The 16,824-nt window shown below is 33.6% G+C and overlaps 1 protein-coding gene across 3 annotated transcripts in view; it reads right to left on the reverse strand.

Annotated features, from left to right (window-relative positions):
* Positions 1–16,824, reverse strand: part of LOC149070979 (enoyl-CoA hydratase domain-containing protein 3, mitochondrial) — a 62,039-nt gene that overhangs the window by 9,899 nt on the left and 35,316 nt on the right. For all 3 annotated transcript variants that reach the window (XM_089248537.1, XM_089248539.1, XM_089248538.1), the window contains exon 7: positions 1,883–1,941. In XM_089248537.1, the coding sequence (XP_089104663.1) occupies positions 1,883–1,941 (59 nt within the window). The remainder of the gene's footprint in view (positions 1–1,882; positions 1,942–16,824) is intronic.

The raw sequence follows: 16,824 nt of genomic DNA on the forward strand, positions 1-16,824 counted from the left end.
GGGGTTGGACAAAATAATATGACCACCTGTGAAAAAAACAACTCTCGAGGGAACCTGTCGTATACGCCCGTCCTCTAGCGTGGAAGAGTTCCACTTAGTGGGTGATTATGTGCACACATCAGTCTAGTCATCGCAGTGATACCGTTCCGATGCGATGTATATTGGGGCGTTAAAACTTCGTTATGGCTGACCCCACAGATTTCGAAAAACGCATGATTGTTGGAGCCCGTCTTGCCGGGGCCTCAGTAACGAAATCGGCCACCTTTGTTGGTGTCGGGAGAAGTACTGTGTCGATGGTAATGGCAGCCTATAGCAAACAGGGAAAGACATCATCTGCCAAACATAACAGTGGCCGAAAGTCGAAGATGACTGATAGAGACAGAAGGGTTTTGAAGCGGATTGTGGCCAGAAAGCACAAGACAACAGCGTCCAAGATAACATCTGAGATGAACACACTTCTACAGGAAGGTGTATCGACAAGAATTATCCGCCGTGAACTGCATGCAAGAAACAAACACGGTAGAGCGGCTATTCCAAAACCATTGGTGACAACATGCAATGCCTTGAAACGACAAAAATGGTGTCACGAACATAAAGAATTGGGCACAACAACAATGGGAGAATTCCATCTGGTCAGACGAATCGCCGTTCACATTATTCCAGATTAACGGATATGTTTACAAGATATGCAGAAGACTGGATGTTGTGAAGATATTTATTATTTGAGATGTTAATTTTTTAAGGAAGGAAAAAACTCATCTCTGCCTCTACCGGGAGTCGAACCCGGGTCCCTCGATTGCCGGACGAGTGTTCTGACCACTAAGCTACAGAGGAGATAGAGATTTTCCTTCGCTAGAGCGTATATATGCCGAACGGAACCGTGCAATGGACGGTGAAACCGATCAGCTAATAGCTCATGGACGACGAGCCACCAGAGGGCTATATATATGACATGAATGTCGCTCTTCACTTGTTAATACAAGATATGCAGAAGACTGGATGTTGTGAAGATATTTATTATTTGAGATGTTAATTTTTTAAGGAAGGAAAAAAACTCATCTCTGCCTCTACCGGGAGCACTCGTCCGGCAATCGAGGGACCCGGGTTCGACTCCCGGTAGAGGCAGAGATGAGTTTTTTCCTTCCTTAAAAAACTAACATCTCAAATAATAAATATCTTCACAACATCCAGTCTTCTGCATATCTTGTATTAACAAGTGAAGAGCGACATTCATGTCATGGATATGTTTACGTTTGGAGAACGCCAGCACAAGCCTCTGATGTTGACTGTCTCCTTCCTACTGTTAAGCATAGAGGGCATCAGTGATGGTGTGGGGCGCGATGCTTCACCGTGGTCTCGGTCCACTTCTTGGCCTGGATGGGCGGGTTAATGGATCGGTTTATGTCAGTATTCTGGCCGACCATCTTCATTCAATGGTGCAATATTAGTTCCCTGATTCTCGACTTGTGTTCGATGTAATTCGCCCGTTCACACTGCTGGAATTGTCGGAGACGGGCTTGATGAACACCATGACGAACTGCAACATCTCGTGTGGCCCGCTCAGTTCCCTGATCTTAATATAAATGAACCTTTGTGGGGTATTTTGGAGGCCAAACTGTGCAGTAGGTTTCCACCTCCAAAGACACGTTCTGAATTAGTGACCTTTTGCAGGAGGAGTGGCTACGTATCCCCGTGACTGTGGTGCATGACTTGTATTTGTCCATCCCACGACGGATACAAGCTGTAATTAATGAAAAAGGAGGGCCAACAGCCTATTAATAAAGATTTTGCCTCATTTCACAAGGTACATGTATAATACAAAATATATGCAACAAAATAATGATATTGCAATTATAATAAAAATTATTTTTTTCATACGAACCACATCATCTAATTCTTCTTCAGTTGTGACTCTGCTCACCAGGCCACATTGCAGCGCCTCTGGAAAAGGAAAAAAGTTTTTAATAAAGGTCGGAATTACACTATAAAAATTTGATAAAAGTGTTTCTATAAAACTTGAAAAATTCAACCAATAAACGTATTGACTACATTCAAGCGAATGCACTCAATAGGCTTATGGGTTTTTTTCACATTCTGTAAGATTTTTTACCAAACTTTCATAGCGCAATTCCGGTCGCGTAATTACAATCCCTACTCTCTTAGCAACACAGGAAGCATTAGCACGCCGGTGATTAGTTACTGCGAGCATAAAAGCATGCAAGACGTCACGAAAGGCGGAGTTTTCGTCGAAACTGAATTTCAAAGTTCATTAAGGAAAAATGGAATCATTTTTTTAATTGAATCAGTAAATGATAGCTGGGTCCAGCTTCGCAAGCCGTTATTATTGTCTTCTCGATGCACGTGAACAGCATTTGATTAAATCAGAAACAAAAATGGAAATATTTTTTAGTAAATCAGTAAATGACAGCGAAGATGGAAGGATGGGAAAAAGATTTGGTTGGGCTTCAGACCGAATCGAACGCACAACCTTCGATTAGAACTCCTTAATACACAGGCTGGCGCATGCGGCATTCTGGTCCTTTTTGTAGCACTGCTTACTATCATCGCATTGTAGGGTCCTTTCAACGCTCCTATATATCAGTTAAATTTATTGTGTTTTTAGTTGTTTTTATCGATTTTTTTCGTGAAATAACTTCAGAAATGCCTTGTTGTTTGGCTCCAAAGTGTTCCCATTCTGACAAAAAAAGGTTTTAGAATGTTTAGATTTCCGGCGGAAAAAGAACGACGCGAGAAGTGGATCGTGAACTCCAGGAGAGACAATTTCATACCAGGAAACGGAGCTCGCCTGTGTGAAGTGAGTTAAATTTAATTATTATGTGTGAATTTTATTTTTTCAAAATCGTATTTGTGATAATGATTTTAAATGAGAACTATATGAAAAAATAAATCGTTTGGAGGTAGCAGACGATATTTGGCGCCATTGCTCACGTGTTGTGTTTAGATATAAAAGTTATGTGATTTTCAATCATTTTCCCGGTTTTTTGTTCCGTTTGATTTAAGAGAAAAGATGCATAGGTACATAATTTTGACCAAGAGAACTAATTTAAATTCAAATTATTTATGAATTTATCGTGGAATGCTCGCTTTCTCGGCTCTTAGTTTGGCGATTTATCGCTACTACGACGAATTACTGTTATAGTGAATTTTAACTTATTTTGTTATGTTTTGAGGCAAAATTTCATGTGATATTTCTGAGGAAAATAGAAATGTTTTAATTTTGGCATTTTCAACTAAGAGAACAAGGTGATTTCAAATCAGTTGGAAATCGGTTCTTCAATCATCCTTGCTTGCTGTAGTGAGCTCTGCTGGTTTGGCGACTTATCGCTTGCAGATTAGGAGTAATTAGCTAAAATTGTATCTTCACTGAAAATCAAATTTAATGGGATTAAAAATTAATGTGATAGACGTCGTATTTCAATTGATTTCATTTTCTGTCCCCCATAATTCTTTTAACAGACTACAAAATTGTGATTGGTATCATTAGTTTGGGTTACTGGACTGGTGAGCATTCTCTCTTTCCTGCAAGGCACATGCAGTGACTACTTTGCAAATTAATTACAAAGAATTAATTTAATCTTACTATTTTAAAATTAATTGCATGTTCAGCTTAAATCATTATCTTGCTTGGAAAAAGGTTTTTAAATTTTTTCACTCGCACTACATGCATGAGTTTTGAAACAAATACCTCATGGATTAAATTTTGCCCATGCAAAAACTGGTTTTTTCTTCTTTCTCAAGAATAATACATTCCAATTTCTTTGGGGTTTCAAGAAAGTATGATGGAAAGTAATTTTTTCAAATTCGGAATTTAAAATTTCTATTTTTTTTAAATTTTAGACATTTTTATAATTTTTCTTAAATTTAAACATTTTTATAATTTTTCTTAAATTTAAGCATTTTTATAATTTTTCTTAAATTTAAACATTTTTAAAATTTTCAATGAATCTCAAAAATTCTATCTATATCCCTATAATAGCTTAGTAAGTGTGAAAAATTGCATAACAATATCAAATCATTCGCCAGTAATCAATTTGAGAAAAACGCATTTAAGCATTGTGAAGAAGAAATGTTGAAATTTTTTTCTCAGACCCAACACCATACAGACACATGAAAATAACTTCAATGTTTAATAACGTACTGTTTTTTTATATTGCTATCTTACTTTTATTTATCCCTTTAATGCTTTGAAAAGCCTGCCGCTTCAAACACTTGATGCTCAGCAAATTAAAAAAAGCCATAGATTAAAAAACTGATGAGGTAAAAATTCAATTGAATTTATTTTGCAGTCTGTTATCTATTTAATATGTTCTGAGAGTAATATTTGAGGCAAATTAGCAATTACTATGAGAAAGATAAAAAAATAGAAATTGACATTATAGCCGTCAAAACGCATTATAAATGTTAATATTTTTTTACATTGGCATGAACAGATTTTCTGGTAAGTGTGATACAAAAGACGCGTAACAATTACTTTTTTAAATGAGTATTAAGCTTAACAATGTGTGCATAATTTTCAGTAGACGAAGTTTCGTCAACTGTCACCACCATATCTCATTGCATAGATATGCAATTGCGAAACACGTTATAATGATAGCAAGAAAAACCTTTTTGAAAATCAGTTTTTTTTTTCATTCACTACCTATACACTTATTTCTGATGTCCGTTATCACAACACACAAATTCACAACAAATCACACAAAACAGCACAATAAATTTTGTGCTGCCTCCATTGTTTTAAGTGGTATTATTATAATTATTTATTCATCTGTGGAATTTTCCCCATTTCATGAAAATGGTTTTAAGTTCATTGACCAGATTGTAAGCACACTGATAATATATACTAAAGATAAAGATATGAACTGTTGCATCCTATCTTTCTAGTATGTGGAATACATCTCCATTGATATTTTTCCTTTATCATCACACAGCCTTGGTTATGTTCCAAAAACTCTGTTCATGCCATTTCGATGTACTGCTAATTTGATTAATTAAAGGATAATTTCGTTGAACAAGAAACAAATAACCATGCATGAAAAAAATTATGGAAGTAATAATAAACTGGTAATGTGTAAAACAAAAGTACTCAATAGATTCAATGATATACAAAATATAAAATGTAAACAAACAAAAAAAAATGTAAGTCAGGGTTTGACAAATCAAGAGGGGAAAAAAATTAATGCCAGTCAAACTTCTTAGGAGCCAAGGGTGATCTTAATCTCAAATAAAATGGTAATGAATAATGTTTTTTTTTCAACTTTCTATATCTTTTTCCTACTTTAAGAGACACGTGCTGCCTTGAAATTAAAAGACTCAAATTTACTTATCACATGATTTACTTCATAAAATCTGTAATGGCATTTCATCGCCATGGCGCCCTGGTGGGATTTGTCAAGTCCTGCTACAAGTAACTGTTTTTTCCTTTAACTAAATGAAGAAAAAGACTCATGAACAAGTATTGTGAATGGCAGGGATTAGTAAGGAGTGTTTTATAGGGATTACAGATTTCAGTCAGATCGTCCATCTCAAGCTCTTTTTCACAAATTCATAGAAAAGCTCTATATTACACAGCTCACTCAATACACATCTAGGCAATTTCGTAAGCGGAAGGTTCAAATCTACACTGTTTTGTTAGTGAATGAGCACCAGAAATTTGCCACTGGACTTATCCTTTTTGCTTGTCTAAATTGGAAATTAAATACCAAAGTACATATATGGGACATGTTACGAGTGTGAAGCATAAATAGCAAGTTAATTGCTGAAACAGGTAAAATGCCTTGTTGGATTTCCCTGTCCCTCAACATGGTTAAATCAAATTTTTTTCCATCATGAATTTTTAACAAACCTCACTGCTGACTATATTTCATTTATTAGCCAAGAAGGAGGTGTTCCTTAGAATTCGTTTTTGGATCGTTTGGTAGACTTATATATGGATAACTTTTTTTTTTTATATTTGTCATATTTTGTTGATATGACCAATATATAATGAAAGACAGATTATCAATTATTGGTTCTAGTGAACTATCTTAAGAAATATAATACCTGCTATATAGTAACTAAGCTATATATATATATACTCAATCTAGGTACTGAAGTTATAAAATAGGCTCCCCCACTTTAGTGAGTGCGCAGGTGTAACTATTTATCACTCTGCCAACATCATTTCACACATTCATTCCTCTGAATACGAGAAATTTGAAAGATTCTGAAACTAAGTGAAATTTATCTGAATATCTTTACATAAATATGTCTTTCTCGTATTTCTTTTGGTATCTTAAATATTTCTCTTTTTTATCTTTTAGTCACCTGCAATTTCTATATTATTATTTTAAATTATTGGATGAGTAATGGTAAAATTCTGAAAATAGTTTGCTATACGTATCGGCATCTATCTATTGTACACAATGAATTACTGTGTGGTGTCAGAAAAAATTACATTATGCACTTACACTAATAATGTTATAGAGCCTCAGTGTCTTTTATATTTTTAAGAAAAGTTTGAGTTTCATTTTTACCCGTCATTGCTTATTTGTTTACTTTTTAGATGAGGAGAGAAAGCTTGGTTCCGAGGATACTAGCTACAGACAAATATATTTATTAAAAGGAATCAATGTGTGTATTTTATTGGTGATTATCTATCCTAATGTTGTGATGCTTTTATACATTTATTAGAATTTTAAGATTGGCTTATTATTGGCCCAGGGCTGCAAATGGGGGGGGGGGGGGCATGTGGGTCTGGTGCCCCAGGCGCTGGACCAGAAGGGGTGCAGAATTCACCCTTTAACTGTTTCTACATGCAAGGGGGTACCAAAATTCTGGCTTGCCCGGGGGACAAAGTATTTTGTTGCGCCCCTGTATTGACCTATTACTAGGGTCACAGATAACGAAATATGGGTATTTACCATGTACGCGTAGACTATTTTTTTGCCATAATTGTAATTTTCAATTTTCAGTAGAGTTTTTATCTTGGCTCTCTTAAAGTATTACTTTTGAATATATATATATATATTTTTTTTCCAGATTAATTGCTGTTGGGTCACGCAGTTTCAAGACAAGAACTATATTTCTATTATTTAAGCATGTTTTTTTTTGTAATTCCCAAAGTTTACTGATACTCTAAAGCAGCGTAATAATTGATTACATAGTGTAGAAAAATATGTGAAATTGTGAATGATATTTGTAAAATCTTGCTTTCATCAGTTATGTACATTATGTTTGAATATTTTTTTAATAAATAAATTTATTCACTCATTGAGCTCGTCAATTTACATTATTGAACCTGTGTGTGCTATTCAGAATTTGTAACTTACTGAAGAAAATTCTGATAAAATAAATGCTCCTAAAATATTTAAGAATTTTTTTACTAAATTTCCAATATCTAGAGGCAGTAGTTTATCAAATCCTTAACTTCACACAATCATTTAATATCCAGAAGAAATTTTCTTAATGTAATCTAAATTGACTATATATATTTTTGTATGCCACTTTTATCCTGAAATTAAGGATCGGGGTAAGGGATATATAGGAATATTTTATTTTCACTAAAAACCTGAAAAAAAGTGAAGAATTTTTTTTTTTGCTATATACTTTTGTGTTTAAGATTAATTACTTCATCGTCATCACACGAACTGTTACGAATTCAACCTGTTGTTTACCAATAATTTCGTGATTAATCATAATTTCGTGAAACGTGGTTTATTTCCCATAGTAAATCTGTTCCTTGAAATTCCTCGTTTCTCCCACAAATTGAATTTTCCATACGCATTTACCAAGCATTTTTAGCGCGAGGAGAATTCTGTTAGGTTGCTATGTCAGATTTACCGACTGATTTTTTCCCCCCCCCCTGTTTGGCGGTCATTCCGAAGCGACGATTTCGTGCAGCAACCCTTCGGCGAGGACCAGAATGCCTGATGGTTCTGCTCGTATATGAAGGCGTCTTACCTTCGATACGTTAGTCTCGTATTATAATCATTACGTCAACGGTGGCTGTCGGATTCAAGCACAATTAAATGTATCTATTGTTAAACGTCGCCAGTAAAAATTTCACAATGAGTGACGTAATAGTTCATCACTCATTTCGGCCAATCAAGATGCACTAAATTTCTACAATGTAGTTAGAAATGAAGGGATTGTTTATAAGCATCCCGGTTAAAGGCAACACTTTTATCCAAACAAAATCAGTCATATGTGGAGACTATTTACTTCTTGTTCACGTTCAACTGATGAGCAGAGTGTTTACAACATTACTGAGAGTTTTTGACTGTGACTAGATTTCCCAGCCACTGTCTTAAAAAACCTAGTTTATTTAAAAAAATAATAAAAATATAGCCAGGTTAGGTTTAATCGAAAAACCCAAAATTTTCATGCTAAATGGGGAAGACTTAATTTTGCAATTTCCAAGACTAAGCTTAAAATTCCACGAATTTCGTAAATGAGCTAGAAATTCCTATAATTTCGGAACATAAGCTAGAAGTTCGGAAAATAAGCTGAAATTTCCTAAACCCATTCACAGAACCTGTCTACGCCATTGTAAAGAAACAGAGTCCTTCTATTTCTCCCGATTAAAAAAAGAAGCATTTAACGTTTCTGTTAATTTATAATGTCCAGTAAATGTATAACCGAAAACCTTTTATCTGATAAGTATGTTTGGACTGAACACATAATTCTCAACCTGGAACATATATACAACAGAGTGGCTCCGCAAGTCAATAAGGGTTGAGAACGGCTGGTCTATACTATGCATTAACATCATGCATAAGTAGTAGAGTTGAATGTATTGTTTCTACCACACACACAAAAAAGTGAGTTTTCTTATGTGTTTCAACGCTCACTCACCATTCAGTAATTCTATTTGAACATTCACGTTTAGGAAAATTGAAAAGCAGAAACTTTGAGATTAATAAATTTGATTGACATAGGTTTTGCTCTAACTGTTAGAGCAAAACCTATGTCAAGTTTATATTATTAACACTTTAAGCGTCAATTAGACTCGCAAATTCCCCCCTTCGCAATGTGATATCTTTTATTAATGAAGTTCGCTTTCTTCGGATTTTAAGTAGATGCAACTAAAAGGTGTACAGGGAAAAGTATTCCCATTGAGAAATCTACTTTAAAAAATATTTGGGCTTGCCAATGCTAAAATAAGAGCCTTCTATGGAGACCATATATCTCATCATTGCCACTTAACGTCTTAATTAATGATAAGCATCGCTATATTAAATTATTATAACAATGTGCTTGCAAACACTTTTGGATTACAGTGAAGCTTTTGCACATGGCGCACACGCACACACACACAGCAGAATATTAGTTCTTTTCTATATAACTATCGTTCGATTAAAAAATATTTTAAACTGAATTAAGAATTTTATTATCACTTTAAACCTCTCATTGCAATTAGAAAAATCTTTATTTCATATTTTATAATTTAATAATAGAAAAGGATCAAAAGGGAAATTTTATCTACTCTTAAAATTCTCTGAGAAGGTCTCTCTCATTAAAGATTTGTCAATGAACTCTAGAAAAAGGCAATAAGATTTTTTTTTTTATTTTACATCCAAAAAAACTTTATTCAAAAATTTACGTAATTACCCATGCCATTTACGATTATTAAAAAGCTCAAGAATTTCGAAAATCAGCTTCATATTCCAAAAAGTAAAGAAAATGGGCTGAAAATTCTTTTTAGACAATAAAGTAATTACAAAAAATTAAGAAAATATGCAGAAAATTATCAGAATTTCGGAAAATCAGTCGGAAATACCGAAGATATCGTAAAATGAGCTGAAAATTCCCAAAATTTTGAAAAATCCGACGAAAATTCTTAGAATTTCGGAAAATCAGCAAAAAATTCCTAGAATTTCGGAATATATGCAGAAAATTCCCAGAATTTCTGAAAATATGTGGAAAATTCTCAGAAAATATGTGAGAAATTCCTGGAATTTCGGGAAATATGCGGGATATTCCTGGAATTTCCGGAAATAAGTGGGAATTTCTCAGAATTTCGGTAAATATGCGAGTAATTCCTGGAATTTCGGTAAATATGCGAGTAATTCCTGCAATTTCGGGAAATATGCGGGAATTCCTGGAATTTCGGGAAACAAAAGGGAATCTCTCAGAATTTCGGGAAATATGTGGGAAATTCTCAGAATTTCTGAAAATATGTGGGAAATTCCCAGAATTTCGGGAAATATGGGGGCAAGTACTCAGAATTTCAGGAAATATGCGGAAAATTCCTGGAATTTCGGGAATATGCAGATAAATCCAAATATTATGGAAAATCTGCAGAAAATTCCGATAATTTCAAAGATATCGATGTATATTACCAGAAATTTGGAAAATAAACCGAAAATTCCAATAATTTCGGACGACAGCCCGAAAATTATCAAAAATCAGTAAAGTGAACTAGAAATTCAAAGAATTGACAATAACAGGCCTGAAACTCGACGAGGTTAGAGAAAATAAGCTGAGAATTTCAGAGGTTTTTTTTTTTTGGAAGAGAAACTGATTATTTCAACAATCTCAGGAAACGATGTGAAAAATTTCAGAAATTTCCCAAATTGAGTAAAACTTCAGTGGAGCTCTATTATTTTATGCGTCTGTTAAAATTAAACCACGACACTGAATGATGCAGTGAAAAAAGACATCTTTCCTTCATTTCGCTCAACCCATTCATATGAACCTGTGTACGCCATTGTAAAGAAAGCGAGTCCTTATATTTCTTCCGATTAAAAAAACAAGCATTTAACGTTTCTGTTAATTTATAATGTCCAATAAATGTATAACCGAAAACCTTTTATCTGATAAGTATGTTTGGACTGAACACTTAATTCTCAACCTGAAACATATATATATATACAACAGAGTGGCTCCGCAAGTCAAAAAGGGTTGAGAACGGCTGGTCTATACTATGCATTAACATCATGTATAAGTAGTAGAGTTGAATGTATTGTTTGTACCACACACACAAAAAAGTGAGTTTTCTTATGTGTTTCAACGCTCACTCACCATTCAGTAATTCTATTTGAACATTCACGTTTAGGAAAATTGAAAAGCAGAAACTTTGAGATTAATAAATTTGATTGACATAGGTTTTGCTCTAACTGTTAGAGAAAAATGTATGTCAAGTTTATATTATTAACACTTTAAGCGTCAATTAGACTCGCAAATTCCCCCCTTCGCAATGTGATATCTTTTATTAATGAAGTTCGGTTTCTTCGGATTTTAAGTAGATGCAACTAAAAGGTGTACAGGGAAAAGTATTCCCATTGAGAAATCTACTTTAAAAAATATTTGGGCTTGCCAATGCTAAAATAAGAGCCTTCTATGGAGACCATATATCTCATCATTGCCACTTAACGTCTTAATTAATGATAAGCATCGCTATATTAAATTATTATAACAATGTGCTTGCAGACACTTTTGGATTACAGTGAAGGTTTTGCCCATGGCGCGCACGCACACACACACAGGAGAATATGAGTTCTTTTTCTATATAACTATCGTTCGATTAAAAAATATTTTAAACTCAATTAAAAATTTTATTATCACTTTAAACCTCTCATTGCAATTAGAAAAATCTTTATTTCATATTTTATAATTTAATAATAGAAAAGGATCAAAAGGGAAATTTTATCTACTCTTAAAATTCTCTGAGAAGGTCTCTCTCATTAAAGATTTGTCAATGAACTCTAGAAAAAGGCAATAAGATTTTTTTTTTTATTTTACATCCAAAAAACTTTATTCAAAAATTTACGTAATTACCCATGCCATTTACGATTATTAAAAAGCTCAAGAATTTCGAAAATCAGCTTCATATTCCAAAAAGTAAAGAAAATGGGCTGGAAATTCTTTTTAGACAATAAAGTAATTACAAAAAATTAAGAAAATATGCAGAAAATTATCAGAATTTCGGAAAATCAGTCGGAAATACCGAAGATATCGTAAAATGAGCTGAAAATTCCCAAAATTTTGAAAAATCCGACAAAAATTCTTAGAATTTCGGAAAATCAGCAAAAAATTCCTAGAATTTCGGAATATATGCAGAAAATTCCCAGAATTTCTGAAAATATGTGGAAAATTCTCAGAATTTCGAGAAATCAGCTGAAAATTCCTAGAATTTCGGAAAATATGCGGAAAATTCCCAGAATTTCAGAAAATATGTGGGAAATTCCCAGAATTTCGAAAAATATGTGAGAAATTCCTGGAATTTCGGGAAATATGCGGGATATTCCTGGAATTTCCGGAAATAAGTGGGAATTTCTCAGAATTTCGGGAAATATGCGTGTAATTCCTGGAATTTCGGTAAATATGCGAGTAATTCCTGGAATTTCGGGAAATATGCGGGAAATTCCTGGAATTCCGGGAAATACGTAGGAATTTCTCAGAATTTCTGAAAATATGTGGGAAATTCCCAGAATTTCAAGAAATATGCAGAAAATTCCCAGAATTTCGGTAAATATGCGCGAAATTCCTGGAATTTCGGGAAATATGCGGGAAATTCCTGTAATTTCGGGAAATAAATAGGAATTTCTCAGAATTTCGGGAAATATGTGGGAAATTCTCAGAATTTCTCAAAATATGTGGAAAATTCCCAGAATTTTGGGAAATAAGTGGGAATTTCTCAGAATTTCGGGAAATATGTGGGAATTTCTCAGAATTTCTGAAAATATGTGGGAAATTCCCAGAAATTCAGGAAATATGCGGAAAATTCCCAGAATTTCGGTAAATATGCGCGAAATTCCTGGAATTTCGGGAAATATGCGGGAATTCCTGGAATTTCGGGAAACAAAAGGGAATCTCTCAGAATTTCGGGAAATATGTGGGAAATTCTCAGAATTTCTGAAAATATGTGGGAAATTCCCAGAATTTCGGGAAATATGGGGGCAAGTACTCAGAATTTCAGGAAATATGCGGAAAATTCCTGGAATTTCGGGAATATGCAGATAAATCCAAATATTATGGAAAATCTGCAGAAAATTCCGATAATTTCAAAGATATCGATGTATATTACCAGAAATTTGGAAAATAAACCGAAAATTCCAATAATTTCGGACGACAGCCCGAAAATTATCAAAAATCAGTAAAGTGAACTAGAAATTCAAAGAATTGACAATAACAGGCCTGAAACTCGACGAGGTTAGAGAAAATAAGCTGAGAATTTCAGAGGTTTTTTTTTTTTGGAAGAGAAACTGATTATTTCAACAATCTCAGGAAACGATGTGAAAAATTTCAGAAATTTCCCAAATTGAGTAAAACTTCAGTGGAGCTCTATTATTTTATGCGTCTGTTAAAATTAAACCACGACACTGAATGATGCAGTGAAAAAAGACATCTTTCCTTCATTTCGCTCAACCCATTCATATGAACCTGTGTACGCCATTGTAAAGAAAGCGAGTCCTTATATTTCTTCCGATTAAAAAAAGAAGCATTTAACGTTTCTGTTAATTTATAATGTCCAATAAATGTATAACCGAAAACCTTTTATCTGATAAGTATGTTTGGACTGAACACTTAATTCTCAACCTGAAACATATATATATACAACAGAGTGGCTCCGCAAGTCAAAAAGGGTTGAGAACGGCTGGTCTATACTATGCATTAACATCATGTATAAGTAGTAGAGTTGAATGTATTGTTTGTACCACACACACAAAAAAGTGAGTTTTCTTATGTGTTTCAACGCTCACTCACCATTCAGTAATTCTATTTGAACATTCACGTTTAGGAAAATTGAAAAGCAGAAACTTTGAGATTAATAAATTTGATTGACATAGGTTTTGCTCTAACTGTTAGAGAAAAATGTATGTCAAGTTTATATTATTAACACTTTAAGCGTCAATTAGACTCGCAAATTCCCCCCTTCGCAATGTGATATCTTTTATTAATGAAGTTCGGTTTCTTCGGATTTTAAGTAGATGCAACTAAAAGGTGTACAGGGAAAAGTATTCCCATTGAGAAATCTACTTTAAAAAATATTTGGGCTTGCCAATGCTAAAATAAGAGCCTTCTATGGAGACCATATATCTCATCATTGCCACTTAACGTCTTAATTAATGATAAGCATCGCTATATTAAATTATTATAACAATGTGCTTGCAGACACTTTTGGATTACAGTGAAGGTTTTGCCCATGGCGCGCACGCACACACACACAGGAGAATATGAGTTCTTTTTCTATATAACTATCGTTCGATTAAAAAATATTTTAAACTCAATTAAAAATTTTATTATCACTTTAAACCTCTCATTGCAATTAGAAAAATCTTTATTTCATATTTTATAATTTAATAATAGAAAAGGATCAAAAGGGAAATTTTATCTACTCTTAAAATTCTCTGAGAAGGTCTCTCTCATTAAAGATTTGTCAATGAACTCTAGAAAAAGGCAATAAGATTTTTTTTTTTATTTTACATCCAAAAAACTTTATTCAAAAATTTACGTAATTACCCATGCCATTTACGATTATTAAAAAGCTCAAGAATTTCGAAAATCAGCTTCATATTCCAAAAAGTAAAGAAAATGGGCTGGAAATTCTTTTTAGACAATAAAGTAATTACAAAAAATTAAGAAAATATGCAGAAAATTATCAGAATTTCGGAAAATCAGTCGGAAATACCGAAGATATCGTAAAATGAGCTGAAAATTCCCAAAATTTTGAAAAATCCGACGAAAATTCTTAGAATTTCCAGAAATATGCGGAAAATTCCCAGAATTTCAGAAAATATGTGGGAAATTCCCAGAATTTCGAAAAATATGTGAGAAATTCCTGGAATTTCGGGAAATATGCGGGATATTCCTGGAATTTCCGGAAATAAGTGGGAATTTCTCAGAATTTCGGGAAATATGCGTGTAATTCCTGGAATTTCGGTAAATATGCGAGTAATTCCTGGAATTTCGGGAAATATGCGGGAAATTCCTGGAATTCCGGGAAATACGTAGGAATTTCTCAGAATTTCTGAAAATATGTGGGAAATTCCCAGAATTTCAAGAAATATGCAGAAAATTCCCAGAATTTCGGTAAATATGCGCGAAATTCCTGGAATTTCGGGAAATATGCGGGAAATTCCTGGAATTTCGGGAAATAAATAGGAATTTCTCAGAATTTCGGGAAATATGTGGGAAATTCTCAGAATTTCTCAAAATATGTGGAAAATTCCCAGAATTTTGGGAAATAAGTGGGAATTTCTCAGAATTTCTGAAAATATGTGGGAAATTCCCAGAAATTCAGGAAATATGCGGAAAATTCCCAGAATTTCGGTATATATGCGCGAAATTCCTGGAATTTCGGGAAATATGCGGGAATTCCTGGAATTTCGGGAAACAAAAGGGAATCTCTCAGAATTTCGGGAAATATGTGGGAAATTCTCAGAATTTCTGAAAATATGTGGGAAATTCCCAGAATTTCGGGAAATATGGGGGCAATTACTCAGAATTTCAGGAAATATGCGGAAAATTCCTGGAATTTCGGGAATATGCAGATAAATCCAAATATTATGGAAAATCTGCAGAAAATTCCGATAATTTCAAAGATATCGATGTATATTACCAGAAATTTGGAAAATAAACCGAAAATTCCAATAATTTCGGACGACAGCCCGAAAATTATCAAAAATCAGTAATGTGAACTAGAAATTCAAAGAATTGACAATAACAGGCCTGAAACTCGACGAGGTTAGAGAAAATAAGCTGAGAATTTCAGAGGTTTTTTTTTTTTGGAAGAGAAACTGATTATTTCAACAATCTCAGGAAACGATGTGAAAAATTTCAGAAATTTCCCAAATTGAGTAAAACTTCAGTGGAGCTCTATTATTTTATGCGTCTGTTAAAATTAAACCACGACACTGAATGATGCAGTGAAAAAAGACATCTTTCCTTCATTTCGCTCAACCCATTCATATGAACCTGTGTACGCCATTGTAAAGAAAGCGAGTCCTTATATTTCTTCCGATTAAAAAAACAAGCATTTAACGTTTCTGTTAATTTATAATGTCCAATAAATGTATAACCGAAAACCTTTTATCTGATAAGTATGTTTGGACTGAACACTTAATTCTCAACCTGAAACATATATATATACAACAGAGTGGCTCCGCAAGTCAAAAAGGGTTGAGAACGGCTGGTCTATACTATGCATTAACATCATGTATAAGTAGTAGAGTTGAATGTATTGTTTGTACCACACACACAAAAAAGTGAGTTTTCTTATGTGTTTCAACGCTCACTCACCATTCAGTAATTCTATTTGAACATTCACGTTTAGGAAAATTGAAAAGCAGAAACTTTGAGATTAATAAATTTGATTGACATAGGTTTTGCTCTAACTGTTAGAGAAAAATGTATGTCAAGTTTATATTATTAACACTTTAAGCGTCAATTAGACTCGCAAATTCCCCCCTTCGCAATGTGATATCTTTTATTAATGAAGTTCGGTTTCTTCGGATTTTAAGTAGATGCAACTAAAAGGTGTACAGGGAAAAGTATTCCCATTGAGAAATCTACTTTAAAAAATATTTGGGCTTGCCAATGCTAAAATAAGAGCCTTCTATGGAGACCATATATCTCATCATTGCCACTTAACGTCTTAATTAATGATAAGCATCGCTATATTAAATTATTATAACAATGTGCTTGCAGACACTTTTGGATTACAGTGAAGGTTTTGCCCATGGCGCGCACGCACACACACACAGGAGAATATGAGTTCTTTTTCTATATAACTATCGTTCGATTAAAAAATATTTTAAACTCAATTAAAAATTTTATTATCACTTTAAACCTCTCATTGCAATTAGAAAAATCTTTATTTCA

The sequence above is a fragment of the Pholcus phalangioides genome, unplaced genomic scaffold (genome assembly GCF_987345545.1).
Source record: "Pholcus phalangioides strain wild (caught in Gottingen) unplaced genomic scaffold, Ppha-v1.0 ptg000020l_1, whole genome shotgun sequence".
NCBI classification, from domain to species: Eukaryota; Metazoa; Arthropoda; class Arachnida; order Araneae; family Pholcidae; genus Pholcus; species Pholcus phalangioides.